The 20,369-nt window shown below is 38.1% G+C and overlaps 1 protein-coding gene across 7 annotated transcripts in view; it reads right to left on the bottom strand.

The window, feature by feature from the left end:
* Nucleotides 1–20,369, bottom strand: part of RYR2 (ryanodine receptor 2) — a 738,653-nt gene that overhangs the window by 408,765 nt on the left and 309,519 nt on the right. For all 7 annotated transcript variants that reach the window (XM_045087357.1, XM_045087359.1, XM_045087360.1 and 4 more), the window contains one exon: nucleotides 1,518–1,592. In XM_045087357.1, the coding sequence (XP_044943292.1) occupies nucleotides 1,518–1,592 (75 nt within the window). The remainder of the gene's footprint in view (nucleotides 1–1,517; nucleotides 1,593–20,369) is intronic.

Here is a 20,369-nt window from a genome sequence, read left to right as displayed (position 1 = left end):
TGGAACAATGTTGAAGAGATGTTTTTGGTTTTGTTTATTTTTATGAGTTAGTTTTGTCAAGAATCACTTTAGTGTTTGACAATTAAAATTGATGTTGGTTACTGATTTGATGTTTATATTTTCCTTATCACTGAGAAATTAATCAATGCTTAGTTTTATTAGAAATGGATCTTGAGGGGCGCCTGGGTGGCTCAGTTGGTTAAGCCACTGCCTTCGGCTCAGGTCATGATCTCAGGGTCCTGGGATCGAGGCCCGCATCGGGCTCTCTGCTCAGCAGGGAGCCTGCTTCCCTCTCTCTCTCTCTCTCTGCCTGCCTCTCCATCTACTTGTGATTCTCTCTGTCAAATAAATAAATAAAATCTTAAAAAAAAAAAAAAGAAATGGATCTTGAGTTTTAATAAATCCCTTTTCAGTGCCTATTAAGATGATTGTTATTTTTCTTATTTGATTCTATTTATATGATGAAGCACATTAATAGAAAGGATATTATTAAGGTATCATTAAAATCATAGCTATACTTTTCCTATACTTCTCTTCCTATACTTCTGAATTAACTAGAACTTTAAGTCAGATGTTCACACTGGTATTTGTGATTAATACTGATAATTTTTTATGTTTTCAGTATTGATAGTAAGGTTATGCTTAGTCACCTGTTCTGATTTAAATAATATCAGAATTATCTCCTTCCTAAAAGGAATAATCAATTATATTTTACTTCTAAAGGTTGGACCCTCATGTATTCACAAAAGTTATACTGATGAAAAGTTTAAATGATGTAGAAAATGCTTATGCTAAAACAATATGTTTTAAAAATCAGGACATAAGTTGCTTATACAGTAAGATCTCAATTACATAAAATTCTTGTAACAGAAAAGATTACAATTTGTTAGAAATCCCCACACTTTCTCTCATTAAGATGATCGTGAAGAACTGTGTCTTCAGTAATTTCCAAATTTCATAAAATGAGTATGAGCTGTTTATATAACTTAATAAAGCTTTTAAAAGAATAGAATAAAACTTTTACATATAAAATAAATGAAATGTATCATTTGACATAACATAAAAATATACAGAAGTGCACAAACATATACCTACACAGACAGATGGAAATGTGTATGGGTATCTATATGTATAAGGATAACCCATGTGGATATGGCTTTTTTAATCTTATCTGTTTCTTTAATCATATGAGTTAATTTTCTAATAAATGAACCATTTAAAAATAATAAGAACTGAGAAATACTTCTTGACTCTTATGCCTCCCTCCTCCTAAAACCAGTCTATTAAAAGAGACTAAAAAACAGGAGTCACAAATGATAGAAATGAAGGACTTTACAGGTCATCAAAGCTAATTCTTATTTTATAAATGAGAAAATTAAACCAGGGACAAAGATATTAAAGAACACATACAATTAAAGAACTCATTAATACATCCCTTGAAAAGCCATTACCAATGTCTCCTGATGACTTATGTCTAAATGGACCATCTGAGAGAGGATACCAACATGCCTACTCACCATGCCACTGTAGGAATGGCGGAGCAATATGGCATGTCCATAGAGGAGTGTCCGATGACCACCACCTTGAGCAGTCTGTGGGGAAAAAAAGAGGGGTCGACAAGGAAAAAAAAAAAAAAGAGTAATCATAACTAAGTCATTAAGATACTCTCTTGTTATCAAGGAAAAGTTTAATAGGAAAGAACTAAGTAAAACTAAGCAAAGTTATATCAAAGAATATTTAAATGGGAATAGGCTACCAAGAAAATCTCTACTATGGGTCAGCAGTTGATCCAGTCCTCAAAGAATGAACTTGACTTTGGCATAATTTATAATTATTTATTCATAGTTATTTATTATCTCTATTTCCCATCATATTGTGATCTGCATCAGGTAGGGACTATGGTACTTTATTCACCACCAACCCCCCCAGGTTCCTAGCAAAATGCCTGGCACACAGGAAGGATAAATATCTGTTCAATGAGTGACTCTTCCTAAAACACAGTTTTGATCAAAGCATCTATTGATTTAAAATTTTTTCACACCCTTCAACTGTTTTTTAAAAAGAGTTCACATTTTTTATATGAAATTGAGGAAGGCTTCTCAAAATTTAGCATGCTTATAAATCACCAGGAGAGCTTAGCATAAAGAGTGAGGATACTAAACTGTGTATACTTTAAGAAGTGAAGAAAACACATTAATATCTACTACTACTATACTTTTCACTCAGGATATCTTCCTCCCCATTGTTCCATACAATTTCTAAAAATGACTTTATTTTCATGTTATATTTAAAAGACCTCAAAACCATTCTTACAACAGGTATGGAAAGGTATTCCAATAAGAAAAACTGTTTAAAAAAAAAAAAACAGGGAAAAAAGAGTAAAAGAGAAAAATCTATTTTGCAAAATCACATTCCTCCTCAGAACAAGGCCCTCTTTAAAAAGTACTTTCATTTTTTTAAATAATATGTTCTATTTAGTGTGGCTAAGGATAATTTTATCCACTTAGTCTGATTTGGATCACTTTGATAGAGGAGTTTACCTTTTCATTCCAGATGTGGGCTCCAAAGCCTTAAAATACTGATGAATTTGAACAATACTGGACAGTCAGAACAATCAAAGCAAAATTTTTCAGAAATGCAGGACAAGGCCTTAGATTTAACCCAAAAGTGGCAAGTGCTCCTTTTACTCTAAAGATTGCCCAGAGTACATACATACACTGTGTATGTATGTGTGTACACACACACACGTGCACGCATACACATGCACACACAAAGGTAAATGTTCAAACTGGTTAAGCTAAAACAGATATGGAGTGTCATAGAGTCTGAATTTTCTTTCAACTACAGACATTACACAATTAGACAATTACAGATATCTACGCTATCGATTTCCTCACTACTTAAATACAAATCAACGCCACAGATTTAGTTTTAACAGAACTCCTGTAAAAGTATGCAGATAATCCACACTAAATCAACTTCGTTACTTAAGAGAGCACTATTAACACAAAGTGAATGCAATTTCTGTCACAGGGTCTGCATCACTCTTCCTCCAACTTATCATTTTTAAAGATACTGTTCTAACTCGTTCTGAATCAGAAAAAATGTGTAATTTCCACTTGAGCAGATTGGATAATCTGTTCATTCAACAAACATTTCTCAAAAAAAAAAAAAAGTGTATGTGAGAATCATCGAAAGAGTCACCTTGGTTCTTTTCTGTGATTTTTATTTCGTCATGTTAATTTTTTTGTTAAATTTGGCCTGCTCCTTGCTTTATTTTAAGTGAGCAAATATTTAGGGACTTCTCCTGCTGTAGGGAACTTCTGGTAGCCACTTTTAGGGTTATTCCTTCAAGACTCTACAATATTGTGCCTTATGTGGGCTGTTGGACTCCCCTAGACCAATTTCAATAAGAAAAAGATCATCACTGCTGGGTGGTGTATCACAAGCAGTTGTAATTCAGGATCCTGGAAAAAAGGTCCATTTTCCCTTTAGTCCTCCAAAACTACACCTGTAAGCGCTCAGCTATATGACCATATTACGCTATGAGAACCCTCTAACACCAGCTAGATAGGAGTCAATCAAGCTCATGGAGAAGGAAGCTCAGGGCTGGCCTGCCTTTCCAGATCACACACAGGAAAACACAATCTTGGCTTTTTTTCCCCTCTTTTTGAAATTAACGTGGGTAAAGTAAGGAGGGCTTTCAAATGTATCAACTGAAAAAAGGAATTAAATTTTACATAAGATGAACACACTTTCATTTCACACTAAAGCCATCTAAACTTTAACTAGTCCTGCTTTTTCCAGTAAGTATTATAGGAAAGAAACACTCTGTCCTAATCATTCAGAAGTATTGACTGCAAGGCTACACCTGATGCCAAGGGTATCATGCAGAACAAGCTCACATTGTATTTTCTTCTGCACTGAGGATCAACGTTTTCTCCAAAAAACTTAACTTATTCACTCAACAATTATATACTGGATCTCATGTAGTTTCCTTCCAATATCTGCACACTAACAGCAAAGAGAATTTTTTTTTAAAGATTTTATTTATTTTATTCGACAGAGAGCGAGATCACAAGTAGGCAGAGAGGCAGGCAGAGACAGAGGGGGAAGCAGGCTCCCCGCTGAGCAGAGAGCCCGATGCGGGGCTCGATCCCAGGACCCTGAGATCATGACCTGAGCCGAAGGCAGCGGCTTAATCCACTGAGCCACCCAGGCGCCCCAGCAAAGAGAATTTTTAACGTTAATGTATGAATAATGGTATGTTTCTTAATGCCTCCAACTATGTGATGGATTATCAGATCCTTTCCATCAAAGTAGTACCTGAAATTGACATGTCCCTCAGGTACATTTCCAAGTGTGACTTAGACCCTACCTGTCCCTGAAAATGCAGCTGTCAATCCACCGCCCCCAGCCCTGCCCACAGGATTCCTAGAGACTGTATTATGGTTGTGAGTTGGTAGCAGGCAGAACCACGACCCCGAAGTCAGCCTCTGTGAGAAGACAGGGGTCTCCTGTAGATGATGGGGTCCATGTAAAGGAGCTGCAGCCCTCTTAGGGAAAATAACAACAACAACAACAAAAAATTACCAACTGTCATCTCCAAACTCTCCGTACTTCTGATGTTGGGGAGCTAAGCAACAGTTATCACAAGGCAGAGTTTGACTTTTTGAAAATGACAGTGAAAAACGTGTTTTCAATTCTGTGTGTCGGTTTAGTCCCCTTACCCCCTGAAATGACCAGCAGAGTTAGGGATGCACAACGGTGTAAAAACCAACAGCTCAGCAGCTATAAATGGATAAGAGTCCAGAGCACACTCAAACAACACTGCTCTATGTATTCTAAACCAGCCTCAAGCTTTACAACAATTATCTTAACAGCAATTTAGTATTGATAGGCATTCCTATGCCTCTAGCTTGCCAAAGATGTCCAATTAGGGGACCCATATTATAGGTAAAAGCTTTCATGTAAATGCATCTACATTTACGTTTATTTAGAACAATATGCAGTCGATGGGCGTAATGTATTCATCTGTTATCCTCTGTGGGAAGGGAAACAAATTGGATCCCTGTAACCCCATTTGAAGTATTACTATTAGAAGGTTAAAATTTAAGAGCAGAAAAGCAGAAAAATAAAACTGTAACAGCAATGACTAAGATAAACTTAAGGGGTTTACACGCACATAAAAATCATTGATACTGTGCTTCTGTTGTTTGGGTTTTGTTTTCTTTTTCTGTTCTGTATTCTTTAAACATGTGTTTGTGTTATATATTGGCTTATTAACATGTCACTTGTATGGCTGCTGTTTAAAACTGTCTAATTTACTAACCACATACTATCTAAACATTTTAAGTTTTCTGTTTTTCTCATTTTTTCCTGTACAGAAATGCTATGTTAACAAATGGAGGACATTTCTCATAATTCCAGACCCTTATTATGCAAAGGTTGTTTTTGGTTTGTTTGTTTGTTTTTTAATAAGCCCAACTATAGAACTTCATAGCCCTTGACGGATAAGACATAACATGCTGTCTTAGAAGCAAAACAATGAACTCTTAACAGGAATTTATTACTACAGGTAATACTTAGTTAAGTCACCGAAATTTAAAACAACAAGCAGCAAGGATAAGAAATTTGCATTACAGAACTTTGTTCACTGTGTTCAGCTATTTAAGTAGAGAAGCTTTACTGCTTACCTTGAAATACTAAAAGTAAAACTTGAGAAATGAGTTGTTCCAAGGAGAAAAATAGAAAAATATTTCCACGCTTAAGCTTTCAAATCACCTGAGAAACACACACGGGAATGGCTCAAGATCAACCAGAGCCACACAGAACTATGGAGCCGCAGGTTCTGGTCAACCGAGGGGTCCCCCAGCAGCTGGAGATACTCACAGGGCTGCCATCTTTAATAGTGAATCATATAACAGATTCATAGAATGACTGTAATAATGAGAAATCTGGCATCAGTGCAAAATAAATGTATCTGACAAAGCCAGCTGAACATTGTCAAGATAATCATTGCCACTGGATGGCTTAGTTCTGATTTGGGCTTAACCAAAAGCCTCTGAAGAGGGGGGCAGATTTAAGGTCGATGGCAGTAGTGACCAACCATTGTGCCAAGAGCACAAATGGGCTCCTGCCATCAGAAAGCATCTACTTCTAGGAGGTCAGATGATGCCTGTCCAGGTACGAAACCCAAAGCAAACCATGCCTGAAAAATGACAGCTGAAGAAAATTCAGCATTTTTCCCTTTTAAGTGGCTTAAAATACTCTAATTTCACACATAGCCCCTCTGCTCAAGATTCTAACCTTCCCAGATCATTCAGTGCAGGTAAGAAAAATAAGCCACTGGGCTTCTGGCTTTGCAATTAAAAGGAATTAGAACCTAATTAAGTTATTTTAGATATGCTGCCTGGTTTTAATTGATTCTGCACATCATCTTGCTGTTTGCATTGATTTTTATATGAACCTGCTCTCATGAAAGAGCTTGGAACAGAAGTTTCAGGTAACTATTTCACTCACCTTCTTCCAAGGGATGAAACACTGGATGAGGGACTGATAGGGTAAAATGGCAAGATGATAAAAGGAGTATACTAACGGCCGATGTGGCAAGAAAAATGGAGTTTTTCAAACAAAATTTCACGGGCTGTGTATTACTAGGTGCAAAGATAGATTGGACATATTCAGGTTTTGCTACTATTTATACCATTTTCCCAGCTAAAATGCTTGTTTCATGATGTTTAACTAAGTAGTTAATGTCATCTACCCAGTGTTATGATTAGTCTCTTCTACTGAAAACTAATAGCTGCAGTTATGTGAAATTTTGGAAAATGTCTCATGTCCTTTTTGACAGATGTCTTTGAAGAAGTGTTCTGCTCTGTCATCCTATACAAACCGTCAAATTCCTAATGTTGACTAAAGGCGCAGTGGTTGGGACCCCACAAAGCTCCTGGATCAGAGTTTCTGAAAATGGTAATTACAGACTTAGCTAAGTAATGGACTAACATGAACACCTGGCATCCTTTATTACATGGTGCCTTTTAATTTATCTTAATGATGAAATTTATTTATTTCAGTCCCCCTTTTTAATCTACATCCAGAATTTTGATTTAGCAGGTCTCATAGTTTATATTTTTTAAATGATATGCCTTTGAATTTTTTAATTATATTAAGCCTTTACTAAGTGAATATATAAGTTTCTCTATTCTTTCCTCACTTTTAGGATAAAAAAATTAAATTTCATAAGTGGTATATGAGAAACAGGACAGGTACGAAAAAATGAAACAAAAAAGACCTCTAGTTTATGTCTAAAAACAATGACATTCTGCTCTTCTCCTTCTGCATATTTTCTTCAATAACATGACCATGTACTTTACTCTCCTCTTTGAGTTTGTCTCCTTTGAAAACCTATCCATTTTTCTAATTTGGTTAAGAAATGAAAAGAAGTTAAATTATTTTCACTTTGCCTGGGCTAGGTAATTCAATAGAATCTTCTTGGTGCCTCTTCTAATTTCCCACAGTATAAATTCCTACTGTATTCATGCAACACATCTTAAAACAAAATAGTCAATATAATCCAGATTGAAAATTCTTTTTTTTAAAGTAGGCTCCACACCCAGCACAGAGCCAAAGGTGGGGCTTGATCTCACTATGCTAAGAACAAGACCCAAGCTGAGATCAAGAGTTGGATCCCTAAGCAATTAGCCACCAGGCATTCCCCTATCCAGAGTGTAAACGCTAAAGGAAGCTGTTGAAAATATTTTTTTAATTAACATAAATTATTTGTTTCAGGGATATAGATCTTCTATTCATCAGTTTTACACAATTCACAGTGCTCACCATAGCACATACCCTCCCCAAAGTCCATCACCCACCCACCCTATCCCTCCAACTCCCCACCCCTCCCCTCCCCTCCAGAAACCCTCAGTTTGTTTCCTGATATTAAGAGTCTCTTATGGTTTATCTTCCTCTATGGTTTCATCTTCCTTCCTTTTTTCCTCCCTTCCCCTATCATCTTCTGTCTTGTTTCTTAAATTCCTCATATCAGAGATATCACATGATAATTGTCCTTCTCTGATTGACTTATTCCACTTAGCATAATACCCTCTAGTGCCATCCATGTTGCTGCAAATGACAAGATTTCATTTTTTGGTGGCTGCATAATATTCCACTCTGTGTGTGTGTGTGTATACACATATCTTATATTCTTTATCCATTTATATGTTGATGCACATCTAGGTTCTTTCCATTGTTTGGCTATTGTGGACATTGCTGCTATAAACATTGGGGTGCATGTGCCCCATCAGGTAACTACATTTGTACCATTGGGGTAAATACCCAGTAATGTGATTGCTGGGTCATAAGGTAGCTCTATTTTCAACTTTTTGAGGAACCTCCATACTGTTTTCCAGAGTGGCTGCACCAGCTTGCATTCCCACCAACAGTGTTGGAGGATTCTCCTTTCTCCTCATCGTTGCCAAAATTTGTCATTCCTGACTTGTTAGTTTCAACCATTCTGACTGGTGTGAGGTGGTATCTCATTGAGGTTTTGATTTGTATTTCCCTGATGCCGAGGGATGCTGAGCACTTTTTCATGTATCTGTTGGCAATTTGGGTATCTTCTTTGCAGAAAAGTCTGCTCATATCTTCTGCCTATTTCTTGATTGGATTCTCTGTTCTTTGGGCGTTGAGTTTGAAAAGTTCTTTATAGATTTTGGATATTAACCTTTTATCTGATAGGTCATTTGCAAATATCTTCTCCCATTCTGTCAGTAGTCTTTTGGTTTTGTTGACTGTGTCCTTTGCTGTGCAAAAGCTTTTGACCTTGACGGAGTCCCAATAGTTCATTTTTTTTTAATATAATTTTTTATTTTTTATAAACATATATTTTTATCCCCAGGGGTACAGGTCTGTGAATCACCAGGTTTACACACTTCACAGCACTCACTAAAACACATACCCTCCCCAATGTCCATAATACCACCCCGTTCTCCCAAACCCCCTCCCCCCAGCAACCCTCAGTTTGTTTTGTGAGATTAAGAGTCACTTATGGTTTGTCTCCCTCCCAATCCCATCTTCTTTCATTTATTCTTCTCGTACCCACTTAAGCCCCCATGTTGCATCACTACTTCCTCATATCAGGGAGATCATATGATAGTTGTCTTTCGCTGCTTGACTTATTTCGCTAAGCATGATACGCTCTAGTTCCATCCATGTTGTCGCAAATGGCAAGATTTCATTTCTTTTGATGGCTGCATAGTATTCCATTGTATATATATACCACATCTTCTTGATCCATTCATCTGTTGATGGACATCTAGGTTCTTTCCATAGTTTGGCTATTGTGGACATTGCTGCTATAAACATTCGAGTACACGTGCCCCATTGGATCACTACGTTTGTATCTTTAGGGTAAATACCCAAAAGTGCAATTGCTGGGTCATAGGGCAGTTCTATTTTCAACATTTTGAGGAACCTCCATGCTGTTTTCCAGAGTGGCTGCACCAGCTTGCATTCCCACCAACAGTGTAGGAGGGTTCCCCTTTCTCCGCATCCTCGCCAGCATCTGTCATTTCCTGACTTGTTGATTTTAGCCATTCTGACTGGTGTGAGGTTATATCGCATTGTGGTTTTGATTTGTATTTCCCTGATGCCGAGTGACATGGAGCACTTTTTCATGTGTCTGTTGGCCATCTGGATGTCTTCTTTGCAGAAATGTCTGTTCATGTCCTCTGCCCATTTCTTGATTGGATTATTTGTTCTTTGGGTGTTGAGTTTGCTAAGTTCTTTATAGATTCTGGACACTAGTCCTTTATCTGATATGTCGTTTGCAAATATCTTCTCCCATTCTGTCAGCTTTGTAATAGAGCTTAAAGTCCGGGATTGTGATGCCACCAACGTTGGCTTTCTTTTTCAATATCCCTTTAGCTATTCGAGGTCTTTTCTGGTTCCATGTAAATTTTAGAATGATTTGTTCCATTTCTTTGAAAAAGATGGATGGTACTTTGATAGGAATTGCATTAAATGTGTAGATTGCTTTAGGTAGCATAGACATTTTCACAATATTTATTCTTCCAATCCAGGAGCATGGAACATTTTTCCATTTCTTTGTGTCTTCCTCAATTTCTTTCATGAGTACTTTATAGTTTTCTGAGTATAGATTCTGTGTCTCTTTGGTTAGGTTTATTCATAGGTATCTTATGGTTTTGGGTGCAATTGTAAATGGGATTGACTCCTTAATTTCCCTTTCTTCTGTCTTGCTGTTGGTGTAGAGAAATGCAACTTATTTCTGTGCATTGATTTTATATCCTGACACTTTACTGAATTCCTGTATAAGTTCTAGCAGTTTTGGAGTGGAGTCTTTTGGGTTTTCCACATATAGTATCATATCATCTGCGAAGAGTGATAATTTGACTTCTTCTTTGCCGATTTGGATGCCTTTAATTTCCTTTTGTTGTCTGATTGCTGAGGCTAGGACCTCTAGTACTATGTTGAATAGCAGTGGTGATAATGGACATCCCTGCCGTGTTCCTGACCTTAGTGGAAAAGCTTTCAGTTTTTCTCCATTGAGAATGATATTTGCAGTGGGTTTTTCATAGATGGCTTTGACGATATTGAGGTATGTGCCCTCTATCCCTACACTTTGAAGAGTTTTGATCAGGAAGGGATGCTGTACTTTGTCAAATGCTTTTTCAGCATCTATTGAGAGTATCATATGGTTCTTGTTCTTACTTTTATTGATGTGTTGTATCACATTGACTGATTTGCAGATGTTGAACCAACCTTGCAGACCTGGAATAAATCCCACTTGGTCGTGGTGAATAATCCTTTTAATGTACGGTTGAATCCTATTGGCTAGTATTTTGGTGAGAATATTTGCATCTGTGTTCATCAAGGATATTGGTCTATAGCTCTCTTTTTTGATGGGATCCTTGTCTGGTTTTGGGATCAAGGTGATGCTGGCCTCATAAAATGAGTTTGGAAGTTTCCCTTCCATTTCTATTTTTTGGAACAGTTTTAGGAGAATAGGAATTAGTTCTTCTTTAAATGTTTGGTAGAATTCCCCCGGGAAGCCGTCTGGCCCGGGGCTTTTGTTTGTTTGGAGATTTTTAATGACTGTTTCAATCTCCTTACTGGTTATGGGTCTGTTCAGGCTTTCTATTTCTTCCTGGTTCAGTTGTGGTAGTTTATATGTTTCTAGGAATGCATCCATTTCTTCCAGATTGTCAAGTTTATTGCCGTAGAGTTGCTCATAGTATGTTCTTATAATAGTTTGTATTTCTTTGGTGTTAGTTGTGATCTCTCCTCTTTCATTCATGATTTTATTTATTTGGGTCCTTTCTCTTTTCTTTTTGATAAGTCGGGCCAGGGGTTTATCAATTTTATTAATTCATTCAAAGAACCAGCTCCTACTTTCGTTGATTTGTTCTATTGTTTTTTCGGTTTCTATTTCATTGATTTCTGCTCTGATCTTTATGATTTCTCTTCTCCTGCTAGGCTTAGGGTTTCTTTCTTGTTCTTTCTCCAGCTCCTTTAGGTGTAGGGTTAGATTGTGTACCTGAGACCTTTCTTGTTTCTTGAGAAAGGCTTGTACCGCTATATATTTTCCTCTCAGGACTGCCTTTGTTGTGTCCCACAGATTTTGAACCGTTGTATTTTCATTATCATTTGTTTCCATGATTTTTTTCAATTCTCCTTTAATTCCCGGTTGACCCATTCATTCTTTAGAAGGATGCTGTTTAGTCTCCATGTATTTTGGTTCCTTTCAAACTTCCTTTTGTGGTTGAGTTCTAGCTTTAGAGCATTGTGGTCTGAAAATATGCAGGGAATGATCCCAATCTTTTGATATCGATTTAGGACCGAGGATGTGATCTATTCTGGAGAATGTTCCATGTGCACTAGAGAAGAATGTGTATTCTGTTGCTTTGGGATGAAATGTTCTGAATATATCTGTGATGTCCATCTGGCCCATTGTGTCGTTTAAGGCCTTTATTTCCTTGCTGATCTTTTGCTTGGATGATCTCTCCATTTCAGTGAGGGGAGTGTTAAAGTCCCCTACTATTATTGTATTATTGTTGATGTGTTTCTTTGATTTTGTTATTAATTGGTTTATATAGTTGGCTGCTCCCAGGTTGGGGGCATAGATATTTAAAATTGTTAAATCTTCTTGTTGGACAGACCCTTTGAGTATGATATAGTGTCCTTCCTCATCTCTTATTATAGTCTTTGGCTTAAAATCTAATTGATCTGATATAAGGATAGCCACTCCTGCTTTCTTCTGATGTCCATTAGCATGGTAAATTCTTTTCCACCCCCTCACTTTAAATCTGGAGGTGTCTTCGGGCTTAAAATGAGTTTCTTGGAGGCAACATATAGATGGGTTTTGTTTTTTTATCCATTCTGATACCCTGTGTCTTTTGACAGGGGCATTTAGCCCATTAACATTCAGGGTAACTATTGAGAGATATGAATTTAGTGCCATTGTTTTGCCTGTAAGGTGACTGTTACTGTATATGGTCTCTGTTCCTTTCTGATCTACCACTTGTAGGCTCTCTCTTTGCTTAGAGGACCCCTTTCAAGATTTCCTGTAGAGCTGGTTTGGTGTTTGCAAATTCTTTCAGTTGTTGTTTGTCCTGAAAGCTTCTAATCTCTCCTTCTATTTTCAATGATAGCCTAGCTGGACATAGTATTCTTGGCTGCATGTTTTTCTCGTTTAGTGCTCTGAAAATATCATGACAGCTCTTTCTGGCCTGCCAGGTCTCTGTGGATAAGTCAGCTGCCAATCTAATATTTTTACCATTGTATGTTACAGACTTCTTTTCCCGGGCTGCTTTCAGGATTTTCTGTCACTGAGACTTGTAAATTTTACTATTAGGTGATGGGGTGTGGGCCTATTCTTATTGATTTTGAGGGGCATTCTCTGAACCTCCTGAATTTTTATGCTCGTTCCCTTTGCCATATTGGGGAAATTCTCCCCAATAATTCTCTCCAGTATACCTTCTGCTCCCCTCTTTCTTTCTTGTTCTTCTGCAATCCCAATTATTCTAATGTTCCTTTGTCTTATGGTGTCACTTATCTCTCGAATTCTCCCCTCGTGGTTCAGTAGTTGTTTGTCTCTCTTTTGCTCAGCTTCTTTATTCTCTGCCATTTGGTCTTCTATATCACTAATTCTTTCTTCTGCCTCATTTATCCTAGCAGCGAGAGCCTCCATTTTTTATTGCACCTCATTAATAGCTTTTTTGATTTCAACTTGGTTAGATTTTAGTTCTTTTATTTCTCCAGAAAGGGCTTTTATATCTCCCGAGAGGGTTTCTCTAATATCTTCCATGCCTTTTTTGAGCCCGGCTAGAACCTTGAGAATTGTCATTCTGAACTCTAGAACTGACATATTACCAATGTCTGTATTGATTAGGTCCCTAGCCTTCGGTACTGCCTCTTGTTCTTTTTTTTGTGTTGAATTCTTCTGTCTTGTCATTTTGTCCAGATAAGAGTATATGAAGGGGCAAGTAAAATACTAAAAGGGTGGCAACAACCCCAGGAAAATATGCTTTAACCAAATTAGAAGAGATCCCAAATCGTGAGGGGGGAGAAAGGGGATAAAAAGAGGTTCAAAAAGGAAGAAAGAAAAAAAAAAGAAAAAAGAAAGAAAAAAAAAGAAAAGAATTTTAAAAAAAAGAAAACGCCTAAGAAAAATATAAAAAAGAAAAAATATATGTATTAGATAAACTAGTAAAAAATCGTTACAAAAGAAAAAGGTAACAGTTAAAAAATAAAAATATTTTACCTGAAGGCGAGAAAAAAAAAAATCAAAAAGAAAAAAATTAAATTAACCGCAAGACTAAAAAAAATCACAGGGAAAAACCATGAGTTCCGTGCTTTGCTTTCTCCTCCTCTAGAATTCTGCTGCTCTCCTTGGTATTGAAACCGCACTCTTTGGTAGGTGAACTTGGTCTCGGCTGGATTTCTTATTGATCTTCTGGGGGAGGGGCCTGGTGTAGTGATTCTCAAGTGTCTTTGCCCCAGGCGGAATTGCACCGCCCTTACCCGGGGCCGGGGTGAGTAATCCGCTTGTGTTTGCTTTCAGCAGCTTTTGTTCCCTGAGCGCTTTCCGTAGAGTTCTGGAGGACGGGAATACAAATGGCGGCCTCCTGGTTTCTGGCCCGGAGGAGCCGAGAGCCCAGGGCCGCACTCCTCAGTGCGCGCTCAGAGAACCGTGCCCAGTTACTCCCGTCTGCCTGACCTCCGGCCGCGCTCCGAGTTCACCGAGCCTGCGACCCGTTCAAGGTCACCCCGAGCTGCGAGCTTACTGTCGGCTCCGTCTCTGTAGCCGGCTTTCCCGTTCCAATACCCGCAAGCTCTGCGACACTCAGACACCCCCAATCCTTCTGTGACCCTGCGGGACCTGAGGCCACGCTGCGGGACCTTTGCCCCGGGTAGCCTCTGGCGATGACCCTGACTGTGGGCTTTGTGCCGGTTGCTCCGCCTCTTGAGCGAGCCGGCCCCTCCCCGGAACAGACTTTTAAAAGTCCTGATTTTTGGATTCACTTCTCCGCAGGTCCTACCTTTCAGAAAGTGGTTGTTTTTCTGTTTCCAGAATTGCTGTTCTTCTTCTCTTCGATCTGCCGATGGATTTTCAGGTGTTTGCAATCTTTAGATAAGCTATCTAGCTGATCTCTGGCTAGCTGAAGTAGTCTCGGCCTGCTACTTCTCCGCCATCTTGACTCCTCCCCCCCCCAATAGTTCATTTTTGCTGTTGCTTCCCTTGCCCTTGGCAATGTTCCTGGGAGGAAGTTGCTGTGGCTGAGGTCAAAGACATTGCTGCCTGTGTTCTTTTTCTCCTCAAAGATTTTGATGGATTCCTGTCTCACATTGAGGTCTTTTATCCATTTGGGGTCTATTTTTGTGTGTGTGTGTGTGTGGTATGAGGAAATGGTCCCGTTTCATTCTTCTGCATGTGGATGTCCAATTTTCCCAGAACCATTTGTTGAAGAGACTAGTATTTTCCCACTGGACATTCCTTCCTGCTTTGTCAAAGATTAGTTGACCATAGACTTAAGGGTCCATTTCTGGGCTCTCTACTCTGTTCCTTTGGTCTATGTGTCTGTATTTGTCCCAGTACCATGCTGTCTTGACAGCCTTGTAATAGAACTTGAAGTCTGGAATTGTGATGCTGCCAACTTTGGTTTTCTTTTTTACCATTTCTCTGGCTATTTGGAGTCTTTTCTGGTTCCATATAAATTTTAGGATTATTTGTTCCATTTCTTTGAAAAAAAGTGGTAGTATATTGATAGGGATTACATTCAATGTGTAGATTGCTTTAGGTAGCACAGACATTTTCACAGTATTTGTTCTTCTAATCCATGAGCATGAAAAATATTTCCATTTCTTTGTGTCTTCCTCAATTTCTTTCATGAGTAGTCTATAGCTTTCTGAGTACAGATTCTTTGCATTGTTGGTTAGATTTATTCCTGCTTATAGTTTTGGGTGCAATTATAAATGCACCCAAGTCTATAAATTATAGACTCCTTAATCTCTTTCTTCTGATTTGCTGTCGATGTACAGAAATGCAACTGATTTCTGTGCATTGATTTTATATCCTGACACTTTACTGAATTCCTGTATGAGTTATAGCAGTTTTGGAGTGAAGTCCTTTGGGTTTTTCACAAAAAGTATCATATCATCTACAAAGAGTGAGAGTTTGACTTCTTTGCCAATTCAGATGCCTTTTATTTCTTTTTGCTGTCTGACTGCTGAGTCTAGGACATCTAGTACTATGTTGAATAGCAGTGGTGATAGTGAGCATCCCTGCTGTGTTCCTGACCTTAGGGGAAAAGCTCTCAGTTTTTCCCCATTGTGAATGATATTCGCTGTGGGTTTTTCATAGATTGCTTTGATGACATTGTGGGATGTACCCTCTATCCCAACACTATTAAGAGTTTGGATCAAGAACAGAAGCTGTACTTTGTCAAATGCTTTTTCAGCATCTACTGAGAGTATCCTATGGTTCTTGTTCTTTCTTTTATTAATGTATTGTATCACACTGATTGATTTGCGGATGTTGAACCAACCTTGCAGCCCAGGAATAAATCCCGATTGGTCATTTGAATAATCCTTTTAATGGACTGTTAGATCATATTGGCTAGTATTTGGGGGAGAATTTTGGCATCCATGTTCATCAGGGATATGGGTCTGCAATTCTCCTTTCTGATGAGGTCTTTGGTTTGGGGATCAAGGCCTCATAAAATGAGTTTGGAAGTTTTCTTTCCATTTCTATTTTCTGAAACAGTTTCAGAAGAATATGCATTAATTCTTTAAATGTTTGGTAGAATTCCCCTGGGAAGCCATCTGGCCCTAGACTATTGTTTGTTGGGAGATTTTTGATTACTGCTTCAATTTCATTACTCGTTATGGGTCTATTCAGATTATCTATTTCTTGAGGGTTCAGTTTTGGTAGTTTATATGTCTCTAAGAATTTATCCATTTCTTCCATATTGTATAATTTGCTGGCATACAGTTGCTCATAATATGTTCTTATAATTGTATTTCTTTGGTGTTGGTTGTGTTCTTTCCTCTTTCATTCATGATTTTATTAATCTGGGTCCTTTCTCTTTTCTTTTTGTTAAGTCTGGCCAGGAGTTTATCAAACTTATTAATTCTTTTGAAGAACGAGTTTTTAGTTTCACTGATATGTTCTACTGTTCTTTTGGTTTCTACTTCACTGATTTCTGTTCTGATCTTTATTATGTCTCTTCTCCTGCTGGATTTAAGCTTTATTTGCTGTTTTTTCTCCAGCTCCATATGTGTAGGGTTAGGTTGTGTATTTGAGACCTTTCTCGTTTCTTGAGGAAGGCTTGTATTCCTAAATACTTTCCTTTTAGGAACATCTTTGCTGTATCCCAAACATTTTGAACAGTTGTGTTTTCATTTTCATTTGTTTCCATAAATTTTCTCAATTCTTCTTTAATTTCCTGGTTGACCATTCATTCTTTAGTAGGATGCTCTTTAGCTTCCATGTATTTGAGTTCATTCCAAATTTCCTCTTATAATAGAATTCTAGTTTTAGAGAATTATGGTCCAAAAACTTGCAGGGAATGATCCCAATCTTTTGATACCAGCTGAGACCTGATTTGTGACCCAAGATGTGAACTTTTCTGGAGAATTGTCCAAGTGCACTAAAGAAGAATGTATGTCCTGTTGCTCTGTTGCTTTGGGATTAAATGTTCTGAATATATCTGTGATGTCCATCTGGTTCAAGGTATCATTAAAAGTCCTTAATCTTTTGCTTAGATGATGATCTGTTCATTTCAGTGAGAGGGGTGTTAAAGTCCCCTAATAATACTGTATTATTGTCAATGTGTTTCTTTGATTTTATTATTCATTGGCTTATATAATTGGCTGCTCCCATGTGAGGGGCATAGATATTTAAAATTGTTAGATCTTCTTGTAGGATAGACCCTTTAAGTATGATACAGTGCTCTTCCTCATCTCTTATTATACTCTAGTTTAAAACCTAATTTGTCTGATAGAAGGATTGCCATCCCAGCTCTCTTTTAAGTTTATTAGCATGGTAAATGGTTTTCCACCACCTCACTTTAAATCTGGAGGTATCTTTGGGTCTAAAATTAGTCTCTTGCAGACAGCAAATCAATGGGTCTTATTGTTTTGTTGTTGTTTTTTTTTTTTTTAATCCCATCTGATACTCTGTATCTTTGATTGGAGGCATTTAGCCCATTCACATTCAGGGTAACTATTGAAAGATAGAATTTAGTGCCATTGTATTGTCTGTAAGGTGACAGTTACTGTATTTTGTCTCTGTTCCTTTCTGGTCTGTTACTTTTAGGCTCTCTCTTTGCTTAGAGGATCCCTTTCAATATTTCCTGTAGGGCTGGTCTGGTATTTGCAAATTCTTTTAGTTCTTGTTTGTCTTGGAAGCTTTTTATTTCTCCTTCTATTTTGAATGACAGCTTGGATGGGTATAATATTCTTGGCTGCATATTTTTCTTATTTAGTGCTCTGAATATATCGTGCCCATCCTTTCTGGCCTGCCAGGACTCTATGGATAGGTCTCCTGTCAACCTAATGTTTCTACCATTGTAGGTTACAAACCTCTTGCCCCTAGTTGCTTTCAGAACTTTTTCTTTGTCTGTGAGACTTTTAAGTTTTACTATTAGAAGACATGATGTTGACCTATTTTTATTGATTTTGAGGGGGGTTCTCTGTGCCTTCTGCATTTTGATGCCTGTCTTCTTCCCCAAATTAGGGAAGTTCTCAGCTGTAATTTGCTCCAATATACCTTCTGCCCCCTCTCCCTTTCTTCTTCTTCTGGGGTCCCAATTACTAAATATTGTTCCATCTTACGGCATCACTTATCTCTCAACATTCTCCCCAACTGATAAAGTTGTTTATCTCTCCTTTTTTCAGCCTTGTTCTCCATCATTTGGTCTTCACTAATTTTCTCTTCTGCCTCATTTATCCTAGCAGTAAGAGCCTCCATTTTTTATTTCATCTCATTAATAGTCTTTTTCATTTTGATTTGGTTAGATTTTAATTCTTTTATTTCTCCAGAAAGGGATTCTCTAGTATCTTCTATGATTTTTTTCAAGCCCAGCTAGTATCTTTATAATCGTCATTCTGAACTCTACTTCCAACATCTTACTAATATCCATATTGATTAGGTTCCTGGCAGTTGGTACTGCCTCTTATTCTTTTCTTGTTTGTTTTTTGATGTGAGTTTTTCCATTTTGCCATTTTGTCCAGAGAAAAATTGATGAATGAAAGAACAAAATGCTAAAAGGGTAACATGGACTCCCCCACCCCAAAACATATACACTAAACAAATGAGAAACTGGGGGGAAAAGAAAGGAAAAAAATAAGAATATGGTCAAGCTGGTGAATATAACAGAGCCATACACTAGATTTTGGGTATATTTTGGGTATATTTTGGTCTGTTAGAAGACACTGCCTTCCAAATTTTACAGGAAGAAAAACATATATATACAAAAATAAGGGTAAATACAATGAAGGGATGGAATATGAAAGTAAGGATGAAAATGGAAAAATATTTTTTTAAAATGAGTTGATAAGAAGTTGGTTTGAAAAATAAAAACAATAAAAAGGAGATGAGAATGTGATCATGTGGGAGATTAGAACAAAGCCATACACTAGATTTAGGGTATATTTTGGTCTATTAGATGATACTGTGTCCCAAAATTTTAAGAAAGAAAATCTTCTCTGTGTGTGTCTCTGTGTGTGTGTATACACACAAAAAAAGGTTAAATACAATGAAGGGATAGAATATGACTTTAAAAATGAAAATTAGTTAAAGATTTTTTTAAAAAGGAATTGATAAGAAGTTGGTTGAAAAAGGAAAAAAGAAAGCTTCAACAAAAAAAAAACAAGAAAAAGAAAAGAAATTTTTTAATTAACTTTTAAAGAGTAAAGAATTGTGGGGGGAATGCCATGAATTTTATATGCTCTATTCCCCTAGTGCTGGAGTCTTGCAATTCTCACTCATCGGTAAACTTGGTCTTGGCTGGATGTTCTTGCTAATCTTGTTGGGGAGGGGCCTGTTGCTGTGATTCTTAAATGTGTTTGCCGTAGACAGAATTGCACTGCTCTTGCTAAGGGCCAGGCTAAGTAATCTGCTCAGGTTTGTCCTTGGAAGCTTTTGTTCCCTGAATGCTTTCCATACAGCTTTCGAGGACAAGAATGGAGAAGGCCTTCAGCCCTGGAGGAGCCAAGAGCTCGGAAACCACTCCTCAGTGCACCCTCAGAAAAAAGCAATCACGCGCATCTCCCTGGTCTCTAGCTGCGCTCAGTGCTCACCCAGCATATGACCGAGCATTTCTATCTCTGCACACAACCCCATCTGGAATCTCCAGACCCAGCAGAGTCCTCCAGCACACTCTTGCTCCACTCCTCCTGGGGGAAGAAGGGGGAGTCTCCCTGGATCTGCCACTGTGGGGACCATGCTCAAAAAGCAGTGGTCCAACTGTGTGCCTTAGATCACGGTTTATGGCAACCCCGAGCTGAGAGCCCACTCCATGGGTCTGCTTTGCAGCTGGCTTCCGGGGGACTTGGGAACTCTGCCTCACTCAGACATCCTTGGTCTTTCTGTGACCCGAGGGTCCTCAGACCACACTGTCCCAGTGAGGGCTCTATGCCCTGCTTAGCCTCTGGAGCAATGTCCCTCAGTAAAGCAGACTTCTAAAAGTTCCAATTTTGTGCTCTCCTGCTCTACCACTTGCCAGGAGCCAGCCTTTTCCCCCACAGTCTATCTTCCCATAAATAGCCTCAGATTCATTTCTCTGCATGTCCCACCTTACAGAAAGTGGTCGCTTTTCTGTTTCTAGAATTGCTGCCCTTCTATC

This window comes from Mustela putorius, unplaced genomic scaffold, assembly GCF_011764305.1.
Source record: "Mustela putorius furo isolate JIRA1106 unplaced genomic scaffold, ASM1176430v1.1 tig00001118_pilon_pilon_pilon, whole genome shotgun sequence".
Taxonomy (NCBI): Eukaryota; Metazoa; Chordata; class Mammalia; order Carnivora; family Mustelidae; genus Mustela; species Mustela putorius.
The sequence above is the reverse complement of the archived record's forward strand: the minus strand, read 5'-3'. Positions and strand labels throughout refer to the sequence as shown.